This window comes from Galeopterus variegatus, unplaced genomic scaffold (genome assembly GCF_000696425.1).
Source record: "Galeopterus variegatus unplaced genomic scaffold, G_variegatus-3.0.2 Scaffold781, whole genome shotgun sequence".
Taxonomy (NCBI): Eukaryota; Metazoa; Chordata; class Mammalia; order Dermoptera; family Cynocephalidae; genus Galeopterus; species Galeopterus variegatus.
The window spans coordinates 376170-396940 of NW_007726892.1; the positions used below are offsets into that span (position 1 = coordinate 376170).

The following is a 20771-nucleotide window of genomic DNA, read 5'->3' on the forward strand; positions in this document are numbered from 1 at the left end:
CAGGCGGCTTTTGTTTCCCTACGCTGCTGTCCCATGTCCAAGAGGGCTGCCACGGCTGTCGTTACAAAGTGTCAGGCTACAAAGAGGCTCTTCCCTGTCCCATGCTCATTTCGATTTCTGTTTGAGTCACTTTTACAGTCATTTGTCCTTACATAACGTTATGGCCCAGACGCAGGCAAGCCATATTTACCCCTCCCATCGGACCTGAGGTTGAGGTGGCGAGTCACATGAGTCAGAGTGTGAAGCATCATTACCCTCTATGACCTTGATAAAGGAAACACCGAGGTGTGTTGTTCAGGTTTTGCTGGGTCACACTGCCAGGACCAGAAAGTCCATTCATTACTACAGCCTGGATTATCTCTTCTAGCCGGACTACAGGTGACATAAAACACGCACACACACACACACACACACGTGTGTGTGTATATATGTACCTATTTGTTAATTCTAATTCTTCTATAACAAATACTTATCATGAACTTCTTAAAGTCCTGTTAAAAAGATTGAAAACTGCTCAAGAAAATGGTGATTCTTCAGGGCTTGATCCCAGGACAGGCTGTCCCCACCTGACAACTGTGTTCTGAAAATAAGTGCCTTTTCCTGGATAAAGAGCTATAAAGGGTGGCTGGTGTTTCCTGGAACCTCAGTGCCACCACACGACTGTAAGGAGTAGTGGGTTCTGGGCTGTGCTGGGGACAGGAGCAGGAACAGCTGACCGCCCAGGCACAGTGCGTCTGGGAGGTCACTGCTGGAGCCTAGCCAAGGCATCCTCTGGCCTTGAGCTGCTACCACTGGAGTGGGGGACTGGGGCTGGGGACCGGGCCTGGGTTTCGGGCCTGGTGACCTGCAGAGGGAGGCTGCCAGTGTGAGGTGAGGTCTGTGTTCCTGAGAGAAGGACGCATGGTGCTAGGAGAGGCTTAAGCAAGGCCATTGTTACTCTGTGGCTAGGGGAGAAGGAAGCTCCTTTGCAGAGTTGGAAGGCTGCTGTGGCTCCCATGCTGGGGTGCTAAGGGGCTGTCCTGCAGCATGGGTGTGGGTCCAAGCATGGGTCTCTTAGAGACCCGGCTCGGCCATCTGAAGCGGGCCATGCTGCTGAATGGTCTTTCCCACGGCCCCAGGGGAGACTGGCATGCCCCGTCTCCTGGGTGTCCTGTGGCTTTGAGCATCACCATGGGGGCTGATGGGCCCCAAAGTGAGAAGCAGGGCCACCACTCACTTCCCTCTAATGCATTAAAGATTTTTAAAGTGGTCATATTTGCCCCTTTTTCTAGACCAGAGATGGCAAACCAGCCCACAGGTCAGTCAGGCCAGGTGTCTGTTTTGGACCAGCCACAGCTTAGAAGGGTTTTTGCATATTTAAATGTCTGGGGGGAAGAAACTATTTAATGACGTGAATATTGTGTGAAATTCTTATTTCTGTGTCCATAAATGCAGTTTTACTGGAACACAGCCACGCTCACTCGTTTACATATCGTCTGTGGCCAGCAGAGCGGAGCCCTGGTGACAGCACACGCGGCCCCCCAAGTCCACGCTATTTCCTGCCGGGGTGCTACAGCGAGGATCGCTCCCCCAGCCAGCATGGCCCAGGTCTTCGTCTACGGCACCCTGAAGAGAGGCCAGCCCAACCACAGCGTCCTGCTGGACGGCGAGCACGGCCAGGCGGCCTTCCTGGGCCTCGCGCGCACGCTGGAGCGCTACCCGCTGGTCATCGCCGGTGAATACAACGTCCCGCGGCTGCTGAACCTGCCAGGCACGGGGCACTACGTGCAGGGCGAGCTGTACACCGTGGACGAGCGGATGCTACGCTTCCTGGATGCCTTCGAGGGCTGCCCCGACGAGTACCAGCGCACGCTGCTGAGCGTGCAGGTGCTGCAGGGCGACGGCGGCCCCCAGGAGGCCGTGGTGCAGTGCTTCGTGTACAGCACGGCCACCTACCCGCCCGAGTGGGCCCAGCTCCCGTGCCTCGACTGCTACGACTCCCAGGGCCCGCACGGGCTGCGCTACCACCCCGGGGAGAGCCGCCGATGAAGCCAGCGCAGCCCGTGGCCAAGGCCCCTCGGCTGTGTGCACTCGGCGGGCGCCAACGCAGGACAGTGGCCTCCCAGCAAGTCCTCATGAGCCTCAACATGTGGAAAAAGAGCCAATCGCTCTCTCTGTGGCAGCTGGTTTCACAAATAATTTTCCTATGCTGATAATGAGATTGTCCCGTCAAGCCGTTCTGTCCCATGCTACTCTATTGCTTGCTGTTTCGAGAGCATCATGGGCTTGAATGTATTGGATGAGAAAAATTTAGGATTTTAATTCTCCTAATGGCATTTAGAGAACTCATGTTATCATGCTTTTTCTTTCTTATTCTTTTCCTTTCGTTTTGCTTTAATCTGAAGATAACATTTAAAATGAATATAAAGACTTCGTGTTGTAGCCAGATTTCAGCAGCCCTACTGTGTTGATTCTGGCCTGTAGCCCCTAGAAAAATTTTTTTTAACTAAAAGCGGAATTTAGATGGCTCAATATAATAAAAATTCTCAAGGAAAACATGCTGTATTTTGGAGTATATATAGCACCATTTTTCATAATTTTCAGAACAAGCTTACACAGAAACTATTAAAGATAATTATTTAAAATTAAACTAGATGTTTTGGGAAATAAAATATAAAAGTGCTAGTGCTATGTTTGACCCTTTTTTTGGCATAGTTATTTGGTAGAAGGTTCTTTTCATTCTAATCTAGCAAAATAATGAACACCCACTTGCTGGTAGACACAGCTGAGCACCCAGACTTCAAATGGAAGTTTCTCCAAGCCCAGATCTCAGCAGCCAGGCCGTCACTGCCTCCTGAAGGGAGCAGGATTTGGGGGTGGGCCTTTCAGAGAAGAACCAACACATTAGTAATTTGTTCTTCAGGCCTGACAGAAAGCTTAGCTTCCAAATACAAACAGCACTTAAAATAATTTTAGCAAGGCACGAAGTACCAATTACTACCCACCTCCATCTGATAATTTGTCAGTGTAGATTCAAACCGGCGCACGACTCTGCTTCTGCTTACCAGCAAAGTATGAAATGTATTCCAAGAATCTCAGAACCAAATGAACACGCAGCTGCTGGTCCTTAGTAACCTTGTTCTCCGTTGGGAGATCTCACTCTTCAACTTAATGGTAGACTGTGATCACTAACTACATCTGGCACAAAAACATGATCATTATTTTTAGCCTCTTTTCTTAATTGAAAACTCGCTTCACAAAAACACAAAAAGGCAAGGATGGATATCAGCTGACGGGCGGTGGCAGCCCCATCTACCACGGGTAAGGGCAAGGCAGCCCGGGCACCCCGTGGGCACCTGTGCATGCCCCGGCCTGTGGCAATGGGGAAGGGGCTTGGGCAACGTGCTTTTCCTCGGAAGAGGGCTGGCAGCGGCTGGCAGACAGCAGGCCTGACGGCCTCCTGAGGGGTCAACCGTCCAGCGCCACATACACCCAGAGCCACAGCGGGAAGGGGTTCCAGAATCGTCAGCTGTACTATCTGGTCTTCAGCAAGTTATGAATAATCAGCAACAGGAGTGAGGTCGTCAGTTACAGAAGAAGTAACGTAATCACATTATAAAATGGCAGATGCTAATTCAATAGAATTGAAGGCAGAGAACTGGAATTTATATAAATATTTTAAAGGATCACAATGAAATGCTAGTATTTATAGTCTACTGGCACAGCCTGTAGCCTATGTGTACATTGTCTTCATTCAAAAAAAGGGCAAACGAATATTTAGACAAATGCTGGATTTTATTGATTTAATTTTGACACTAGGAATTCTCACAGCAGAAGTACAAATCATATGTACAAGTATTTATATCAATAAAAGTTTCCATTGGTGATTTTTTGGCAGAATCTTGGTTTTGATTCTTATGTGGAATATATATGATGATGTAAAACCTGCTGCACAGGAGTGTTCCTATAACACGCTTGGATAAGTTGAATGTGAAAGAATAATACAAATGGCTAATTAAATTGGGTGATGACTGAAAGGCTATAAATACTTCATTCCAGTTCCACGAGCAGATCGCCTTCTCCAACTGTGTCTCCGGCTTTACAATGCATGGATTTCACCTTGAATTAAAAAAAAAAAATGGGGCGGGGGTAAGAGTAAGAATTATTAACTAGAACCAGGAGGGAGCAATCTGCTAATCCATTTCTGGAAATGAACACAGTGTTGCAGGACTGGGAGCACAGGTCTGAGCTCCTCCGTGCAGGCCCATTCAAGGGGATCCTGACAGACAGGGATATCCCTGTAGAAGGCTGTGACTCACCCCCTTCCCCTCTCCTGTCTCTGTCCTCATCAGGCCTGACTCCTGCCGGCATGGGACGTGCTCTGGGCAATTTTCCTATGGTTTGCTGCCTGGCCCCATGTGCTGGGCACACTCGGATCCTGACAGCACCTCATAAGCCTGAAGTGTTCATGCCAGATGAGCTCTGGGCACTCAGCCCTCTCACTCTCCCATGGTTTTAGGCTGTAGAAATATCCTCTGACAGTAGTATGTAGGTAAGTATTTAAAAAAAAATTCTATGACAAAGCAGGCACTAACTAAAGAAGGACTCACTAGCCTGACCATCACCTGCCTTCTGCAGCATAATGAAATCCTCAAAAGCCATGTGGCTGTACAGGTGCCCTCTGTGGCACGGCACGGGAACGTGCAACTGTGCCTTCTCATTCTACCGATTTCTCCCAATTTTAATCAAGATTTGCTTTCCTACATTTGTATTCAGATTTTAAATTAGCAGGGGGTGGCAGGAGTTGAGAAGAGACAGTCATCTGACTTCTTGGAGGTTCTTGCTTGGGCATGAAAATGCACAGTGGGTCAGAACTCACTGGCATGTGGGCAGCTGGCAAACGAGGTGCTGGTGACATGTGGGTCAGTGCACTGGCCTGTGTCCCTGCAGTGCCACAGTGAGCAGGCTAGAAGGGCCTTTTCCTCTTTATCGCAAGCCCAAGGTTTTTGAGAACGATGTGAACCTATGCAATGGACACTTCAAAGGCCTTGCCTGGCAGATGCTATTTGGACTGAAGTTGCTGCTTTTTTATGATCCTGATGCCTCCAATGTTTGTATATGATGTATTTTTAATGATGCCACAATTACTGGAGGACATGTTTCCATTGTGAACCTTTTGTCTGGCAGGAATAATCACCCTCCCAGGTAAGAACTGCCAGCCCCAGGCTCCTCCATGCTGGGGCTTCAAGACCACCCCTGCTGTGCCCTGTTGGCTGGAATCAAGAGCCTTGGGGTGAGGAGAGAAATGGAACGGACAGGAAGGACTCCAGTTAATAGGGGTTGGGCCAAAGTACAGATTCACCAAGTGCCCATCACAGCCCTGAGAAACAGCTCCAGGATGCTGATGGCGAGGGAGCAGCCAACCCTCTCCTGGGAGAGCCAGACTCGGGGGAAATAAAGCACATGGTGGGTATGGCTCCCCACTCCTTCAGGGAACTAGGACCATGCTCATTTCCACATTAGCACCTCAGTCCAGCAACACGGGGCCTTTGGCGTGTATCTGACACACATTCTCAGTCCCCCACAACCAGGCCAAGTACTCATCAGGGAAGGAAATTTTGTGAGGCTAGTGCAGTGTAAATGTTAAATAATCCCAGTGAACAAATATAACAATTTTTACATTAAAGAAACCAACATTTTCTTATTCATTTTTTTAAAAGTAATCAAATTTATGGGCCAGGCCGGTGGTGCACTGGAGAGTGCGCCGCTTGGGAGCGCGGCGGCGCTCCCACCGAGGGTTCGGATCCCATGTGGAGACTGGTTCCCGCTCACTGGCGGAGCGCGGTGCGGGCGCAACACCGAGGGTTGCGATAACCTGTTGCTGGTCCCCGGTACAGGCGCGACACTGAGGGTTGCGATCCCGTTACCGGTCAGTAAAAAAGACAAAAAGGGAAAAAAAAAAAAAAAAGTAATCAAATTTAGAAAGGATTCCTAAAAAAACTGCAAATCATGCCATTCTGCTCTCCCAAGCCCCATGGAGACAGCGCAGCAGTCTGCACCCTGCCCGGGCCCCCAGCATGCACCGGGGCCTCTGCCCTCCCAGAGGGGCCAGGCAGGGCATCCCCTGTACCCTTTCTCTGAGAATCAGTTTCATTGCCTTCTAGGGTGACAGACCTCATGACAGACAGAGACTGTGTCCCTCTGACACAGGCTTGGTTGTGAACTGACAGGTGTCTTTGTACCTGATGTCCCCAAGGCGTGGCCACATACAGGACACGGCCAACCTCTGCTGCCATCTCCACCTCCTGTCACTCTCCACCACACAGACACTTCCAAACTAAAACATTCTTCAGAAAAGGATCATTCTCCTACCAATGACATCTTTTTAGTTGTAGGAAGAATAATGAAATTATGGCTAAGGACTTTTCTATTCGAGGAAAAAATACATTTAAAAAGTTTTACTCTTAAAAAAGTTCATCTCTCTCCTTTTTATCTTCCTAAGTCATGAAGTCCCACATTGTACATGAGGTTTCAGCTCCTCTTGATCTATAGTTGAATTGTTCTTTTTGTGCAAAATTATCTTGAAGAGTTACATGAATTTTTGCAATCTGTAAAACTATTTCCTGCTGTGTCACCGAAGTCTCGGATAACTAACTGCCTCCAAGACAGATGTCAACATTAAAAATTAAAGACCCCTTAATTTGAAGACATTAATGTGATGAACAATTGTTCTTTGACTACCAGAACATAGCACGGACTCTTTTTTGGACGGCCCGCTCCATGAGGCAGGGACACTCAGTGCAGAGCGGGAAGAGCTCCCCAATCTCCGTGTCCTCCTCTGCGAAAAGGAGAGTTGGGAGAGCTCACCCCTGTGGCCCCTTTCAGAATCAACTGTCACGAGGCCAGCGTGGGCTGGCAGGAACTTGGGGACATACCTTGCCGGTTTTCCCAGCTGTCATACTGTTCTGCATTTTCATGGCTTCAATCACACAAATTTCCTGACCTTCTGCTACCTGGAAAATGGAAAAAAAATGGACAGAGATTTTAAAAGCTTTCTAATTATATTTGCAATAATGCTCAAGAGTGAAGCCATTAAGAATTTCTTTGTCAAATATGCTGAAATTTTTACCTAAACAGAAACAGAAGCAACCACTTCCAATGCTTCCTATTCCAAGTTCATCTTTAGGGGACAGCAGAGAAAGGCCATTCCCTCTATGATCAAGTCATCACTAGAAAAAAATCCCTGATATTGGAGGACTAGGGATGCTGGTTGTGCCCATCCTCTGCCTTGGGATCTCTGAGTCTGGCTTTGCTAACAAAGGTGCTGCAAAATTGGGAAGTTTTCCATTTATCTGAAATGTCCAGAATAGGCAAATGTCTACAGACAGAAAGATTGTGGTTGCTTGGGGCTGGGCGGGCATGACTGCTCATGGGTACAGGGTTTCTTCTTGGGCTGATAAAAATGTCCCAAAATAGACTGATCATGGCTCGACTCTGTGAATAGAGTATAACTACTGAATTATACACTTTAAAGGGGTAAATAGTATTAAATGGGAATTATATCTCAGTAAAGCTGTTACCAAAAAGATGGACCATTCCTGCCTACAGTGCTGGGGAGCTGGGAACAACTGCTTAGCATCAGGGTCATGAGGACCACCATCCCATTCCCTGCAAGACACACCAGGTACTGACAACAAGACAGCTCCCAGAAAGCGCCTTCCTATGCAGGGAATGGTCTCTAGAGCTACACCCCCTGTCTGCGAGCAGACCAGCAGCTCCCACAGGCACTCACTCCGGCTTCGTGTTCTGAAGGTCCTCTTACTATGGAGGAAATCCAGGCTGAGCCAGGTATAAACCTGCTGGGGTTAAACGTGAGGCTTCCATCCAGGAATCAGCTGTGACTAAAAGCTACTCTATTTATTCACGTTTCTCTGCCTTGATGGGTAAGTATCAAGGAGCTTGGCCAGATTTTTCTTTCCTTTGTGAAAAGGGGCCTCCCAGTCTTTGAATCTGGAGAGTCCCATTTCCTCAGGCAACGGCTCCATGGGGTGTGGGTGGACATCCCGGTGTGGGGCCCCGGACACCCACACCAATGCAGCCAAGCTTGTCCAGTGCCGCAGAAGTGCCTGAAGAATCTTCCTTCCTGAAATCCCCAGATGATCTCCAAGTCCCCCTTGCAGCCTCCCGGGCGGCGCAAGCTGTCTTGCTGGCAACCCGAGTGTCGGAGCCCTGTGTATTCTTTCCTCTGCTGTTCAGGTGGTGGGCTGTTTTTTCCTGGCACAGAAATACAGGAAAAGAGGGGATGCCAGACTTCGGTGCTGGCACAGAGGAGAGACACTGTGTGTGCTGCAGAGCGGGGCTTTGAAGCACTGAGCTCACTGCCCATCTCGATTTGCTGTCACCTGGCGTCTGCATTCCAGGGAGAGCAAAGAATCAACTCGCCAGGGCTGCCCTTCAAAATGCTACGGGGCGGGAGCGGGGCAGCGCAGGGACAGTGCAGACTCCCCAGCCAAGTGGCGGAACAGTGACTCCCTCTAGTCCTCATTTGAGAACCTTTTCTCTCTTCAAAGGAAGGCAGGAACCAAGAAAAACAGGAGAAGGACGAAGTCCACAGAAGTGGCAGCTGCCATCCTCATCCACATGGCAAACCTTAGTGGGCCCAGCCCATAGCCTTGTAGGCAGAAGCTGAGGGTCCAGGAGCGGGACTCGCCGAAACAGATCCTGACCCAGGTACTGGGCACTCAGGCAACAGGGCCTGGTGGCGTTCTGGAAAACGGATCTGAAGTCACCAGAACATAATGGAAATTCCACCCCCAAATTAGGAGTCAACTCTCTGCTTCGGGGCTCTGGTCACTGCTCCCTGCACAGATGGACAGTGCCCGCTATGGGTGACCGCGTGCTGGCCTCCCACTCCTGTCCACAGGCTTCTCTGGGGGGCCAGCCTCGCCCCTCCACCAGTCCTAGTGCCCCACCCTCGCCGCTCAACCTCTTCCATCCCACTGCCAGAATCTGCTGGCCAGGACAGCCCCTGCTCCCTCTTTATATTGATCTTCAAGAAAGTGAATTCACAGTTAAATGGCAAATCTGAAGAAATGAAGCCCGGAGGTTTCCAACGGTCACACACAGGGGCAGAGGCCAACGTGATGATGACACCCACAGGAAGCGCGCTGAAGGCCACTGGCCAGGCCACGGCTCTGCACCAGGCCCTACTAGCGCCTGGGGCAGCAGGACAGGGACAGGGAGGTGTGACTCTGCCGCTGCAGCCCCGACCATCCCTCCTGCTGGCTCTGTGTGCTGGGAACGTGGGCAACACGCAAAGAGGTGGCATACAGGTGACTGCAAGCGCTAGGTCCCCACTCATCAATCAGAAAAACAAAACCTCTGACTTAGCCAGGAAGACTGGGAGAAATGGAAAGCCCACAGTTACGAGTCCCTGCTTCTGACTGTGAGGCTGGCAATTTGATTGACAGGAAAACAGAGGTCAGCGGATCCAAGGTGATCCCATCCTCTGCCTGACCCGTGGCCCAGCACTGAGTCACAGATCAGATCCCGGCTGCTCGGGTGGCCTCGCCAGCCCACCTCCGCTCCCTCGTTCCTCTCGCTGTGTCTCCGGCTTGCCTCAAGGATCTCACTGCAAACGCAAACCTAAGTAATCCATTCCCTCCTCTGTTCACCCGGAGCGGTCTGCTTTGGAGACTGTTCACTTACTCATCCCTAAGACACAGCCCTTACACACTGCCTGCATACCCACAAAACTGTGAGACACGTCTTGTCTAATTGGACCATGTCACACACACACGCAGGCACACAAACACATGTATTCACACAGCGCTTCATCTAATTTCAACTTATTTTATCCCTCAAAAAACAAGTTGAAAAACCAAATATGGCACCAGCTGTGTGCCAGAGAGTGCAGTGGAAACACAGACACCTGCCCTGGTCTCTGGGAGGTGGCTGTCACCCAAGCTGGGATCCCAGGCCACACTCTCTCCTCCGGCGTTGGAGCCCCTCTGCCCTGCAGTGTCTGCTCCCGTGGGACATTTCGCCCACCCTGGAGCGTGCAAGGGAGCTGGGCAGTGGGCCCAGCAGAGGCACCACGGTCCGCATGTCCCCAAGGGCTCAGGAAGCCGGGGCATTAATTGGGTGCAGAGAGGCGCTCACAGTCCGCTTCCACCAGGCAGCTCACATGTGAGGGCCCTGCTCCTGCAGGACTGTGTGCGCACGCTTCTCTAACACTTTTGTGAATCATCTGATAAAGTCTTAATGATTATGACAGGATGTCTCCAGTGTTGGGCTTACAAAATGGTCACAAGCCTCGCAAGTCTCTTTGATAAACCTAGTGGGCCTGATGTATTTCTCCGCTCCCTGTCTAATTGGTGTAAAGTTGCTAGGCCTGAGTCCTGTATCCTTCATCCGGCTTATTGCGTCCTCTCCTTTGACACGGGGTCAGGGTTCACATTCGTATCTGATTATCAGAGCGGCACTCATTAAGCGGGAGCCGGCCTTGCCCCAAACGAGTAAGCTTGAGAGAAAACTCGGCCCATTTACTCAGCAGATTTTCGCATGTTTAGGGGGCCTGAATGTCACCCAGCATTGCCGTGTGCTGAAGAGTTTCAGACATCTCCAGCTGATGATTAATTGTGAGTGATGGGAAATAAAATCCAGTAAAGCCAGCTGCTTGCCATGGTCGGCAAAATGACTCTAATGGATATAGGCTGCCAATTTTCCAGTGTTACTGGCAAGTCTTCCAAGTGTAATTAAGGGAAGTTATAAATGATATGGAAATCTATCAAGTTCCATTTATTTTCAGAGGACTCCTTCCCCAGAGACTTTTATCTTCAAGCTTATAGGATTGCTTTGTTGTGCTAATGATTTAAACCACTTCTTATTTCTGATTAAAGCCCCCAATATCCTCCCACCAAGTTCTCTTCACTCTTTCTACAAACATTAAAAGACACAGAACCTTCTTCTGCACGTGCCCCTCTCAGAAAACACGCAAGGACTGCGACATTTTTGGCAACGTGTATCATTCCAACTGCACACTGCTATGGCCACAAAGAAAGCTCAGAGAAAGTGCAGGAAAAAACAGAGAAGAGAAGGTGGGGGAGGGAAAGACCACCAAACACAAAAAGGCGCCCCAGAAGTACAGACCTGAAAGCTGTGCTCAATACCAGCTATTCATCAGAAGGTGTAGCTCACTAATGTTATTTGACTTGGAATAAAAGCATGAAAATGATGGCAAAGGCCTAAAATTGGAGATGTAAAGGATGACTGCACAGTATTCCATTTCTCAATTTCATCCTTCAGAGCCACAAAATGGGGGTGATACAGTGACTGGATGAGATTTACAGTAACAGCTGTGCTCTTCCCACACAAGGGAGGCCCTTCTAATGGGCTGAGGTCTGTTTTGAACAGACGGGGAGTAACAAAACAAGGTTCCCTATTAAGAGTGTGCAGTCATATTTCTGATATAGAAAATGATTGTGGGAGTCAGGTTTCCTTTAAGAAGACAGACCCTACCCTCCTTTGTCGTCCAAACCCAGGACTGTTTTCAAGGTGTTAGCGTTTAAATATAGGAAAGAGGATATAAATGGTACAGAGCTTCCCCCCTTGTAAGCCCACTCTCTAGCAACTGTAAAGAGTGCAGAGGAAACTGTGCCAGTGGCATATGGCTTTCTACTGTGCTAAACATTCATACAAAAGACAGGTTCATCAGTCACTGGAGTATCTGGATAAAAAATTAGCTCCTGATGGATGGTATTTTGAGCTTACCTGCTGCTAGTACATTACCAGAGAAACACAGGTTTTGAAACCCACATGACATTAGAAACTGCAGACCATGAAAGACGACACGTGCAGGAGCACATAATGTATGCCAGATTATACAAAATAATAAATAAGCTATTTAAACCCTCTGCCTAAAATTGGGCCCGCTGCAAGGAACCCTGGGTCACTTCTACACAGGCCAATTAATGCACAGCATCTGCTGTATAGAAGCGGGGCATGAAGCACTTCCGAATGATTTCGGCAATTAAAAGAAAACTGTTTCCTGCCTGTTCAGACAGCAACTGTTTCAATGCAAGAGTGAGCACCAAATCACTGTGTGCAGCTGAAAAATTAAGTCCCCTTTTTGGGGAAACAGGGTGGGTGGGAGGAAGAATTTTTATGGAAAAAGGAGCCTTCTTTTGTTGTCCTACATTCTGTGTTTTTCTGCCAAATTAGACAGAAGGCTCGGAGGGCTTACCGGCCCGCTGTGGTCTCCCCTTCTGCTGCACTGGGCCACCCGAAAAACACGGATCAATATCAACCCTGCTGACTACTCCACAAAAGTGAAAATCCTTCAATTACATTTTTAAAGGCTGTTCTACTTAGAACACAGGTGCCTGAGTGCAGTGCATTTTAAGGCCCTTAGATCTGAAGAAAGGCGCAGTTAACAGCTACAAGGAAAAAGGCATCTCAGGTTTGGTTAAAAGGCACTACTGGAATCTGATTATAATAACTTCCTCTTTCTGAGTCAGTAAGATAGGCCGGTAAATATCCCCTGATATTTCCTGAAGAAGAAATGTGTATTCACGTCCCAACATCTCCATGTAAAGCGAGAGGGAGAAGAGACCACAGGAGACTGTGCAGTATTTAAACAAGGATGGAACCATCTTCGAATTACAAAGAAAGACAGGGCAGACAGCAGAAATGCCGCCAGACCCTTATCTTCAGTGCAAGGCCTCCTTTAACGGGTGTGTGCACAAGCAGACTCACTCTGAAGGGCACGTGGAAGAAGAGGCCACATGTTTAGCCACAGCAGCTGGCTCCAGGGGACTCAGGTATGCAAGTCTGTCTGCCTGGTGCTCCCTCGTCTCTCGATGGCACTCGCTGGAACTGTGCAGTGAGAGCTGAGAGGCTCAGAGAAAGAATACATAGTGGGGGCCAATATCAAACAAGTCCAGTTTTTCTTAAAATTCCTTAAAATGAAGAACAATATTACTCCCTACTGCCCTCTAAGTTAGCTCAAAACCAGAGCCAAAGACTATCGTTACAAAGAGAACTAATTAAAATAGATGTCATTCACAATATCTTTAAGAAATCAGTCTGGATTCTCTACCTTTGTGCAGTATGCTATTTTAAAAGACTCAGTGAAATTGTTATTTTTTAAAATTTATTTTTATTTTTAATTTTTTTTAGCAAAAGAGAAAAGATATTTTGAATTCTGATAAGGTGGAAATGTTTAAAATAAAGATAAGATATCCCACCTTCCCAAGTAGATCACTCTTTGAAAAATAAAATCAAATGCCAAGCTTATAGAAGACTGTCCTATAACATTTGACTTATAAATTGATCTATAAAAAATATTTTTATTTTATAATGATAATTCTCATTAAGTTAAATTGTAAAAATTCCCTGTTAACTCCAACAAAAACTAATCCTAAAATTTAAAAATAGATGTTACCTGGAAAAGATTAAAATGCCAAATTCAGGAGAATCATTACCTCTGATGAAGACAAGACAGGAATTAGATTGGGGACATGACAAATTCATGGTATATGTATTGTTTAATTGTTAAGTAAAATCTGAAACAAATATGATAAAGGTCAACAGAAAGCATATGAGTACTTGTTAGATTATTCTCTATAACTTCCTGTATATTTGTAGTATTTCACAATTTAAAGGTTTGAGGGCTGGCCAGTTAGCTCAGTTGGTAAGAGCACGGTGTTGGTAACACCCAGGTCAAGGGTTCGGATCCCCTTACCGGCCAGCCACCAAAAGAAAAAAAAAAAAAGTTTGAAGAATGTTAATGAGTGCATGAATCTGTGGATACATGCTGTGGAATACAATCTGAGGTTTTGATGAACAACTGGCATTATGTCAAATGAACTTCTGGAGTAACCACCGCTATAAAATATGTAAATTTAATTATTGAAATTATTTTATGACTGCAAATCACGGTATCCAGAAACTAGAAAATCTATCAAACAGCCAGGCTAGCTCCTCTAACAGGGAAAGATGCAGTTTCATGGGCTGGCCAGTTGTTTAGTGGTTAGAGCACAGACTTCATGAACACCATGGTCATGGGTTTGGATCCTGGATCCCGTACCCGCCAGCCACCAGGGAAAAAAAAAAAAGATGCAGTTCCTGACACTGGGCTGCATGAGGCACCAAAGGGCAATGCCCCCTGCCCCCCCACACACACACACATGGGGGGCCCAATCCAACACTTCTCATCTGGAAAACCTAAGAGCTAAGGAGTTTTCAAATCCTGTTTCTTCAAGAAATGAAAAAAAAAATCTCTCACCAAGTTTATTTGCCATTTCCCCAAGATGAGTTCTAAACTCAATTCCCCAAGGTTTGGTTACAAAGGGCAGGTGTGAATGTCATGATCTGCAGTGGGTGCCCCGGTCTTGTGGTCCCTGGCCACCCAACTGCTGGAAGCCCGCCCCTGAAGAGCATGTTCAAGCAAGGAGGGAGAAAATCAGGTGACTTCTGGGTGGTGCTGCTGTTAATGATTATGAACGGAATGTTTTCATGGGTGCACTGAAGAGTACACCATTTTTTCTGCCTAAGGCATCATTCAGGAGAGCAACAATTCCAAATACCCATTGCCCTTCTGCAAAAGGTCAGTTCCGTTACAAAGTGGATCTTCCTCATCTTGGCCCCACAAAAGTACCCAAAGTCTGTCTCACTAATATTGAACAGGCTAAGTGGCAAGAAAAAGCAGCAACAGGTACTTAATATCAATCTACTATTTTACCTGGTTTTACAAACCAGTAAGTCACAAACTAATAATTAGGAAAGAAAGAGTACACAGCCTGCTTCTGGTTTGTGTCTTCCTTGATTTTTTGATGTATTAAAGAAGAAGAATATTTTTTATGTGAATCTGAGGTGGCTACAGAATCCAAACATAACTTGAAAGAATCTTAACTAAATGCAATGTTAAAGCGTCTCCTTGGGCTGGCTCTTTTTTATTACTTTTTTTGTTTTGTTTCTGATATCAAAAGCCTAACAAAAGCAAATGTGCTCATAATGACTTTATTTTATCCTTCAAAGTCAAAATGAAAACCATACAATTAATTCAGAAGCTGTAAGTCTAACATTAACATGCGGAAAAAATGTATTCCACCATTACTCTGAAAGCATAGTACTCTTAATATTTTTGTTCAAGAATATCATAAAGATGGAAGTTTAAAAAATTAAAACAAGTCATAAAAAACGCTAACTTGGATAAAAGAAGTGTTCCCAGTTTATGAGAGTACTATATGCACGGAAAAATAATTTCCAAACAATTGAAAATCAGTCATTGCAAAAACAATTTCAGAAAGCATATAAAAAAGGTCATATGAAAAGGCATACAAAGATCATTCTATCAATTGTTTTCTGAATTAAATTTTGATTCTTGACTTTAATAATCCACTCCTACTTTGTTTCTTATTGGTTTGTTTGCTTATATGCATTTTACTGTTAATTAACAAACATCCATGCCCTCTCTACATGTTCAAAATGACTATTATACGATCATTTAAAAAATGATTTTACTGCCACATTTAATGTTAAATAGTATATTACAGACATTTAAAAAGTACTAGGGGCTGGCCAGTTAGCTCAGTTGGTTACAGCATGGTGCTGATAACCCGAGGTCCAGGGTTCAATTCCTGTACCGGCCAGCTGCAAAAAAAATGAAAAATAAAAAGTATTAGGAACTTTTGCTGTGTGAACCATCAAAAAGCACTTAGAGTAAAATACAACTCCTGTGTTCAAGGAAAGGAAAATATTTCAAATCAATCCTTCTCAGACATTTATACCAAGCCCCCAAACTTATTACTTCCTAAACGGCCACCCCAAATCTTCTTCCTGAGGTTTGTAAACTCTGTTCAAGGCCCGTGTGGTTGTTTTCAGGTCCTTGTTTCCTTGAAAATACACAGAGATGATTGATTCCATTATCTTTCTACTGATAAAAGTGGAACCTCACTCAGCTATTGTTATTGCTGAGAAAAACACAACAAGCCCTGCAGCATTAAAACAAGTTAAAACCGCAAACTTACAAGTTACAAGTAGTATTTTCTTATAATGGGCCTCAAGTAAGTGCTGGCCTTTGGTCAAGGAAAGTTTCTTGTGCTTTAATTACACAAGGCAGAATTTAACTATAGAAGCTGTGATAAAAGCCGACAAACTCACCCTGCATTTGGTTTCGGTACTGGCAGTTTGGGACGTTTTTCACAGATAGTAATTCAAGAGAAAACACTGTTTTATCAAAACACAATGGTACAGAATATGAAAGGAAAATATGCAAGGACCAAAAGAGAGGAATAAAAGCAAGCATCTGCTCCAACTGCCCAGCCCAGGCACACGCGTGCAAACAGCGTTCACAAGGAAGACGAAGGTCCCGGGACTCTGAGCAATTCACTAGGCGTCTCCCCATGTACTCTGACTTTAAAGGAACACATAAAATACAGGCCCCAGTGATCCACTGTAACATATTTATAACAGTTAGTTCTCAAATTAAACCATTCTGAGTACCCACATTTAATTAGTAGTGGGTGTTTTCAATATTTGAGCTACTCTGATGGACCAAGGACTAATACCACATTGTTTCCCTTTACTAAACGCTTTGCTTTCCCACATTAAATTATTAACCAGGAAATGGAAAGTATGAAGGCTAAATCTATTTGGTATGTGGGAAAGCTGGACTAGGAGGCAGCAGTTGTGCAGAAGCAAGAAGGCTGCCTTGACCTGGCCGTGGGGGTGCCCATTTACCAGCCTCTCGGCAGCACAGTGAGGGGAGTGGGGCAAAAGTGGCCAGGACTGTGGTCCCAACCCTCCCGTCCCACCACTCCCGAGGCAGCAGCTGCCCCCCTCCCCTGCCCTGCACCCATCTGCTTAGGGTTGGACTCAGGTGTTAAAAAAGTAAGGATTTAAGGTAAACCCTTAAAATACACACACACACACACACACACACAGTGGTGATTTTATAATTAAAGCTACACAGGACTGACAAGCTCAGGCTGGCAGTACACAGTCTATACGGCTTCTAGGAAAATTAAATAATGAAAAAAATTCCTCACATTATTCCTCAATCTAAACATCAAGAAGTCACTAGAAGATTCCACTGGCTGCTCTGATAATGTAGTGGGTAAGCATGTGTTTCTTAATGTCCAGACCAAGGAGCTATCCTCTGTGATCCAAACCCTGTGGAACGAAGATACGTAAGGCCAACCCCTCCCCTGTACTCAACACACACACATATAATTTTTATGTATCGCCCCTCCTAAATCCTTAAATTGGGGTGTTAGACAATCATGAGTGCTTTCTTCCAGGAAGATCAGTGCTTTTAAAGTAAATGTAACATTTCATAGCTACTTAGCTTCTTTGATGCTTTTCTAGAAAAGCTGGTAGTTCTATCTCTATATGATCAGGTGAAGCAACCGTTGTCAGTTTTCCAACTTCACATATCAATTTCAGGCTTAATCATTTAAATAACTGAAACTGATCATTTTTTCTTAATATTCATTTATTGTAAATACTTTTCTGGAAGCCAATGCCAATTCTGCATGAATTTTTCACAATAGTAACAGAATATTTTATTATTAATAAATAAATCGGGAGGCAGTTTTAATATAACCTTTACAGGAAAATAAGTAAACCCCAATGACTTGACTGAGGCACAAAATGGAATCACCATATCATTCATGAAAGACTATCATGTTTGGCTGCTATTTTCCTGCACATAAATAAAAACACAAGTACGTAAGTGCCCCTAGAAACCTTCTGGTTGCATCTTAAATTATTTTCTTTTCACTTTTTCTGCTAATCAGTTAGACATATCTATCAATGCTCTAAAAAAACACACAGGCATAGTACCATTTCATCCATAGCAAGTGATCTTCAGATTGAACGTGTTAGGAAATGTTAACATAGCTTTGATTTGCGCTTTAATGTCACAAGGTTAAGATGAAAAACTTCACACTGTGATCCTAAATTTTATTTACTAAGTTACAGGACTGGTCTGGTAATCTGTACAGTTACACATTATGGAATTAACCTTTCCTTCACTCTCCTTCCCCGTTAGACATTTATTCCAAAAATCATGCAAGAGGTTCCCCCAACGGAGGATTATTTCCTGGCATGAGGAGTGCTGGAGAATAAAGAGCAATTTTAAGTAAATGCTTCTGGAAACACTGAATTTACAAAATAACAGAATGAATCTGGCCTTATTTCTGTTCCGGGCCCAGGACATTAGGGATGGGCGGCGCTCAGAGGTATTGTCACCAGCCAAGTACAAACGTGAAACAGGCAGACAAGAATGCATGGAATCTATTCTGCTGTTTTGTGGGGGTCATGAGAATCAAGAAAGAGCTGCAGAGGCTGTGGGCATGCTGCCGGCCGTCGTTCAGGAAAGGGAAGTCGGAGACCAGCATGTCCCACAGGGACAGACACGGCCCTTACCACGTCTCCTGGCTTGACAGAGACGGCCCCCACCACTCCAGGCATCGGGGAACGCAGAATGCTGCTTGTGTCCTCAGCCACTTTTTCCAACATAAATTTGTTCAATTCTGCGGCAAGTTTGGTTAAGATATGTACTTTGTACTTGAGGGAAAAACAAAAACAAAAACAAATTACTTTTTCCTCAAGAGTAGAGTTCATTCAAAATCAGCTTTTAGCTTTCAAACTGAAGTTATGATAACATCCTTAAAGTCAAATGGTTTTTAATTATGGTACACAACATCAAAATAAAATAGCTTGTTTCTGGCATTTATTGTGTACCAGCTATTTAAGAAATTTCTCGAAATAAGAACTACTCCAGTTATTAATTAGTAATAAATAATTATTATCCTGTATTCTTAAGAAAAGCATCTCAAAACTTTATAAACAACAGTGAGAATTTTACTTGTATTCCCTTCCTGCTTGCAAACTTATCCCAATGAAAACAAGTCCCCAGAGCTGGGTCAGCCACGGGGATAAAGGCGGTGACACTGTGAACGCAAGCCAGCAGATGGCAGCAGACTGCTGTCGCAAACTCCCCACAACCCCCCTGAGAGCTGCTGCTCTGTGTATCAATAAGTTAAGACAAAGGGTTTCAGTGTTCATTTTGGGCAAAACAATATTTTAAATTCAAATCTTTTTCAGTGACAAAAAATGTTATATTCATGATTGAAAAAGTCAGCTTTTCTTTTTAGGCACAGCATTACGTAGTCTTTCCAATGTAACAGAACTGTCAGGATAAAGATAAAATATAACAAGAGTACCTTCTTCACTGAGAGACAATAACCCCAAGATTTTAAAAACATTGAGAGAAAACAATATGCACAGCCAAGTATTCTCATGGCACCTTTTGCAGGTGGCTCTCAAACAGCTAGGGGCACCTTAAAGGCAGTTCAGGCAAACATCATTTCTCATAAAGAACATTCCTACCTCACAGGAAAAATCCTAGATCTCTGTGAATAAATATATGAGCCACAGTTTGGTCCATCCAAACAGAAACAAGATAAAATGATTTGAGGAAATGTTACTAGGTGAAACTGGAGCCACCACTTGAAGATTTCTGGATTCCTACCAGATCAAAGTTCTATTGAGTAAGACAGAAGCGGCATCAAGGCAGCACCATTTTGTTTTAAAAGGCTGCTGTAACTCAAAGCCTCCTGTGGGCATCATGATGGCAGGGATGCAAAAACAAAACAGAATTCACCCTTTGATTGTGTACAGGAATGGCGGAAGTCCACAAGTGTGTTCTTTCCAGGACCTGTTTAAAAGGGTTGGGAGGAGGACCCCAATGAAGAGCTTTGATGGCCTAAGTTCCAAGTAGATTTCTGACACCGAGACAGGTTGAATAATAACATCTTTTGCATGTTTCTTTACTCCTGAGTGTGTGTTTTGCAATCAAGACATACAAGTGTCTGCCAGTTTCTGAAGGATATGATCCTTAAGTGAAATTACAGTGCAAATAAAAGCTTTTTGCTCCTATTAAAATTCATCTGAGTCATAAGTGGCAAGGGAAAAAAGCAAGGAGAGTGCATACTGCTGTCAGTCTAATAAACATTCCGGGCAGAGGGACGACTTATCAACAATGAATCGCACCTCAAAGTCCTTCATTAAATCTATGGGGGTGTGGGAGATGGAGGGACAGGGGAGAATATAATTGGACCAAATTGCACAGTTTGGGTATCTACGCTCTCTGTCTGCCTTGGAAAAGAAAACCCAACCTCACTAGAGGAAACAGAGTCAACAAAAAAGTTACTTTTATAGCTGGCATCACAATGGGATGCTGCTTCTATGTGATTGATCAACACTGTGCTTAGTTGTTTAGTTTTCAGGGTAGCTTACAGATCTGGTTTTTTTTTTTTTTTTTTTTCTTGTTTTTTCGCACAAAACGTGAACTCTAAATTCAGGGAAAGTATCTTTACACATTTCAGAGTATATGATATACCACATATTTCACCAAAGTGGATACACCAAAAAACAAATTTTAGCTACATCACAAATATGCCTTAATATAAATAAAGTGCTAAGTTTGTACTTAGTTCCATTTCTCCCCAGAAATTACAAGATCCTGACTAAAACTGGATCCTTTTACTATTTTTATAATTTTCATATCTTTTGGATTCCTTTCTCTGTAGGACTCCTGCTTTGCTTGGAAAGAGATGTAAAAGAGTCACAAAACTCAATGCCTTTAGATGCAGTCTTTGTTATTGATGAGATGTTCCTTTTCCTTTTGTATTTGTTTATTGTTCTTAAATCTGTTTGGGGGATAAGTGGCTTATTGTAATCACAAGTAAAAAATAACAACGGAGTAAACTCCTCAGGAGAGG

The 20771-nt window shown here is 44.9% G+C and overlaps 2 protein-coding genes across 3 annotated transcripts in view; one reads left to right on the top strand and one right to left on the bottom strand.

Annotated features, from left to right (window-relative positions):
• The window catches only part of GGACT (gamma-glutamylamine cyclotransferase), a 38661-nt gene extending 36208 nt beyond the window's left edge, over positions 1-2453 (top strand). For both annotated transcript variants that reach the window (XM_008572408.1, XM_008572410.1), the window contains one exon: positions 1435-2453. In XM_008572408.1, coding sequence (XP_008570630.1) covers positions 1579-2028 — 450 coding nt within the window. In that variant the 5' untranslated portion in view covers positions 1435-1578 and the 3' untranslated portion in view covers positions 2029-2453. The remainder of the gene's footprint in view (positions 1-1434) is intronic.
• Positions 2454-3755: 1302 nt separating this feature from the next.
• The window catches only part of LOC103590216 (propionyl-CoA carboxylase alpha chain, mitochondrial-like), a 130039-nt gene continuing 113023 nt past the window's right edge, over positions 3756-20771 (bottom strand). Inside the window, exons 4-6 of the mRNA XM_008572411.1 lie at positions 18412-18552; positions 6915-6992; positions 3756-4098 (exon numbers count right to left, since the gene is read on the bottom strand). Of these exons, the coding sequence (XP_008570633.1) occupies positions 4030-4098; positions 6915-6992; positions 18412-18552 (288 nt within the window). The 3' untranslated portion in view covers positions 3756-4029. The remainder of the gene's footprint in view (positions 4099-6914; positions 6993-18411; positions 18553-20771) is intronic.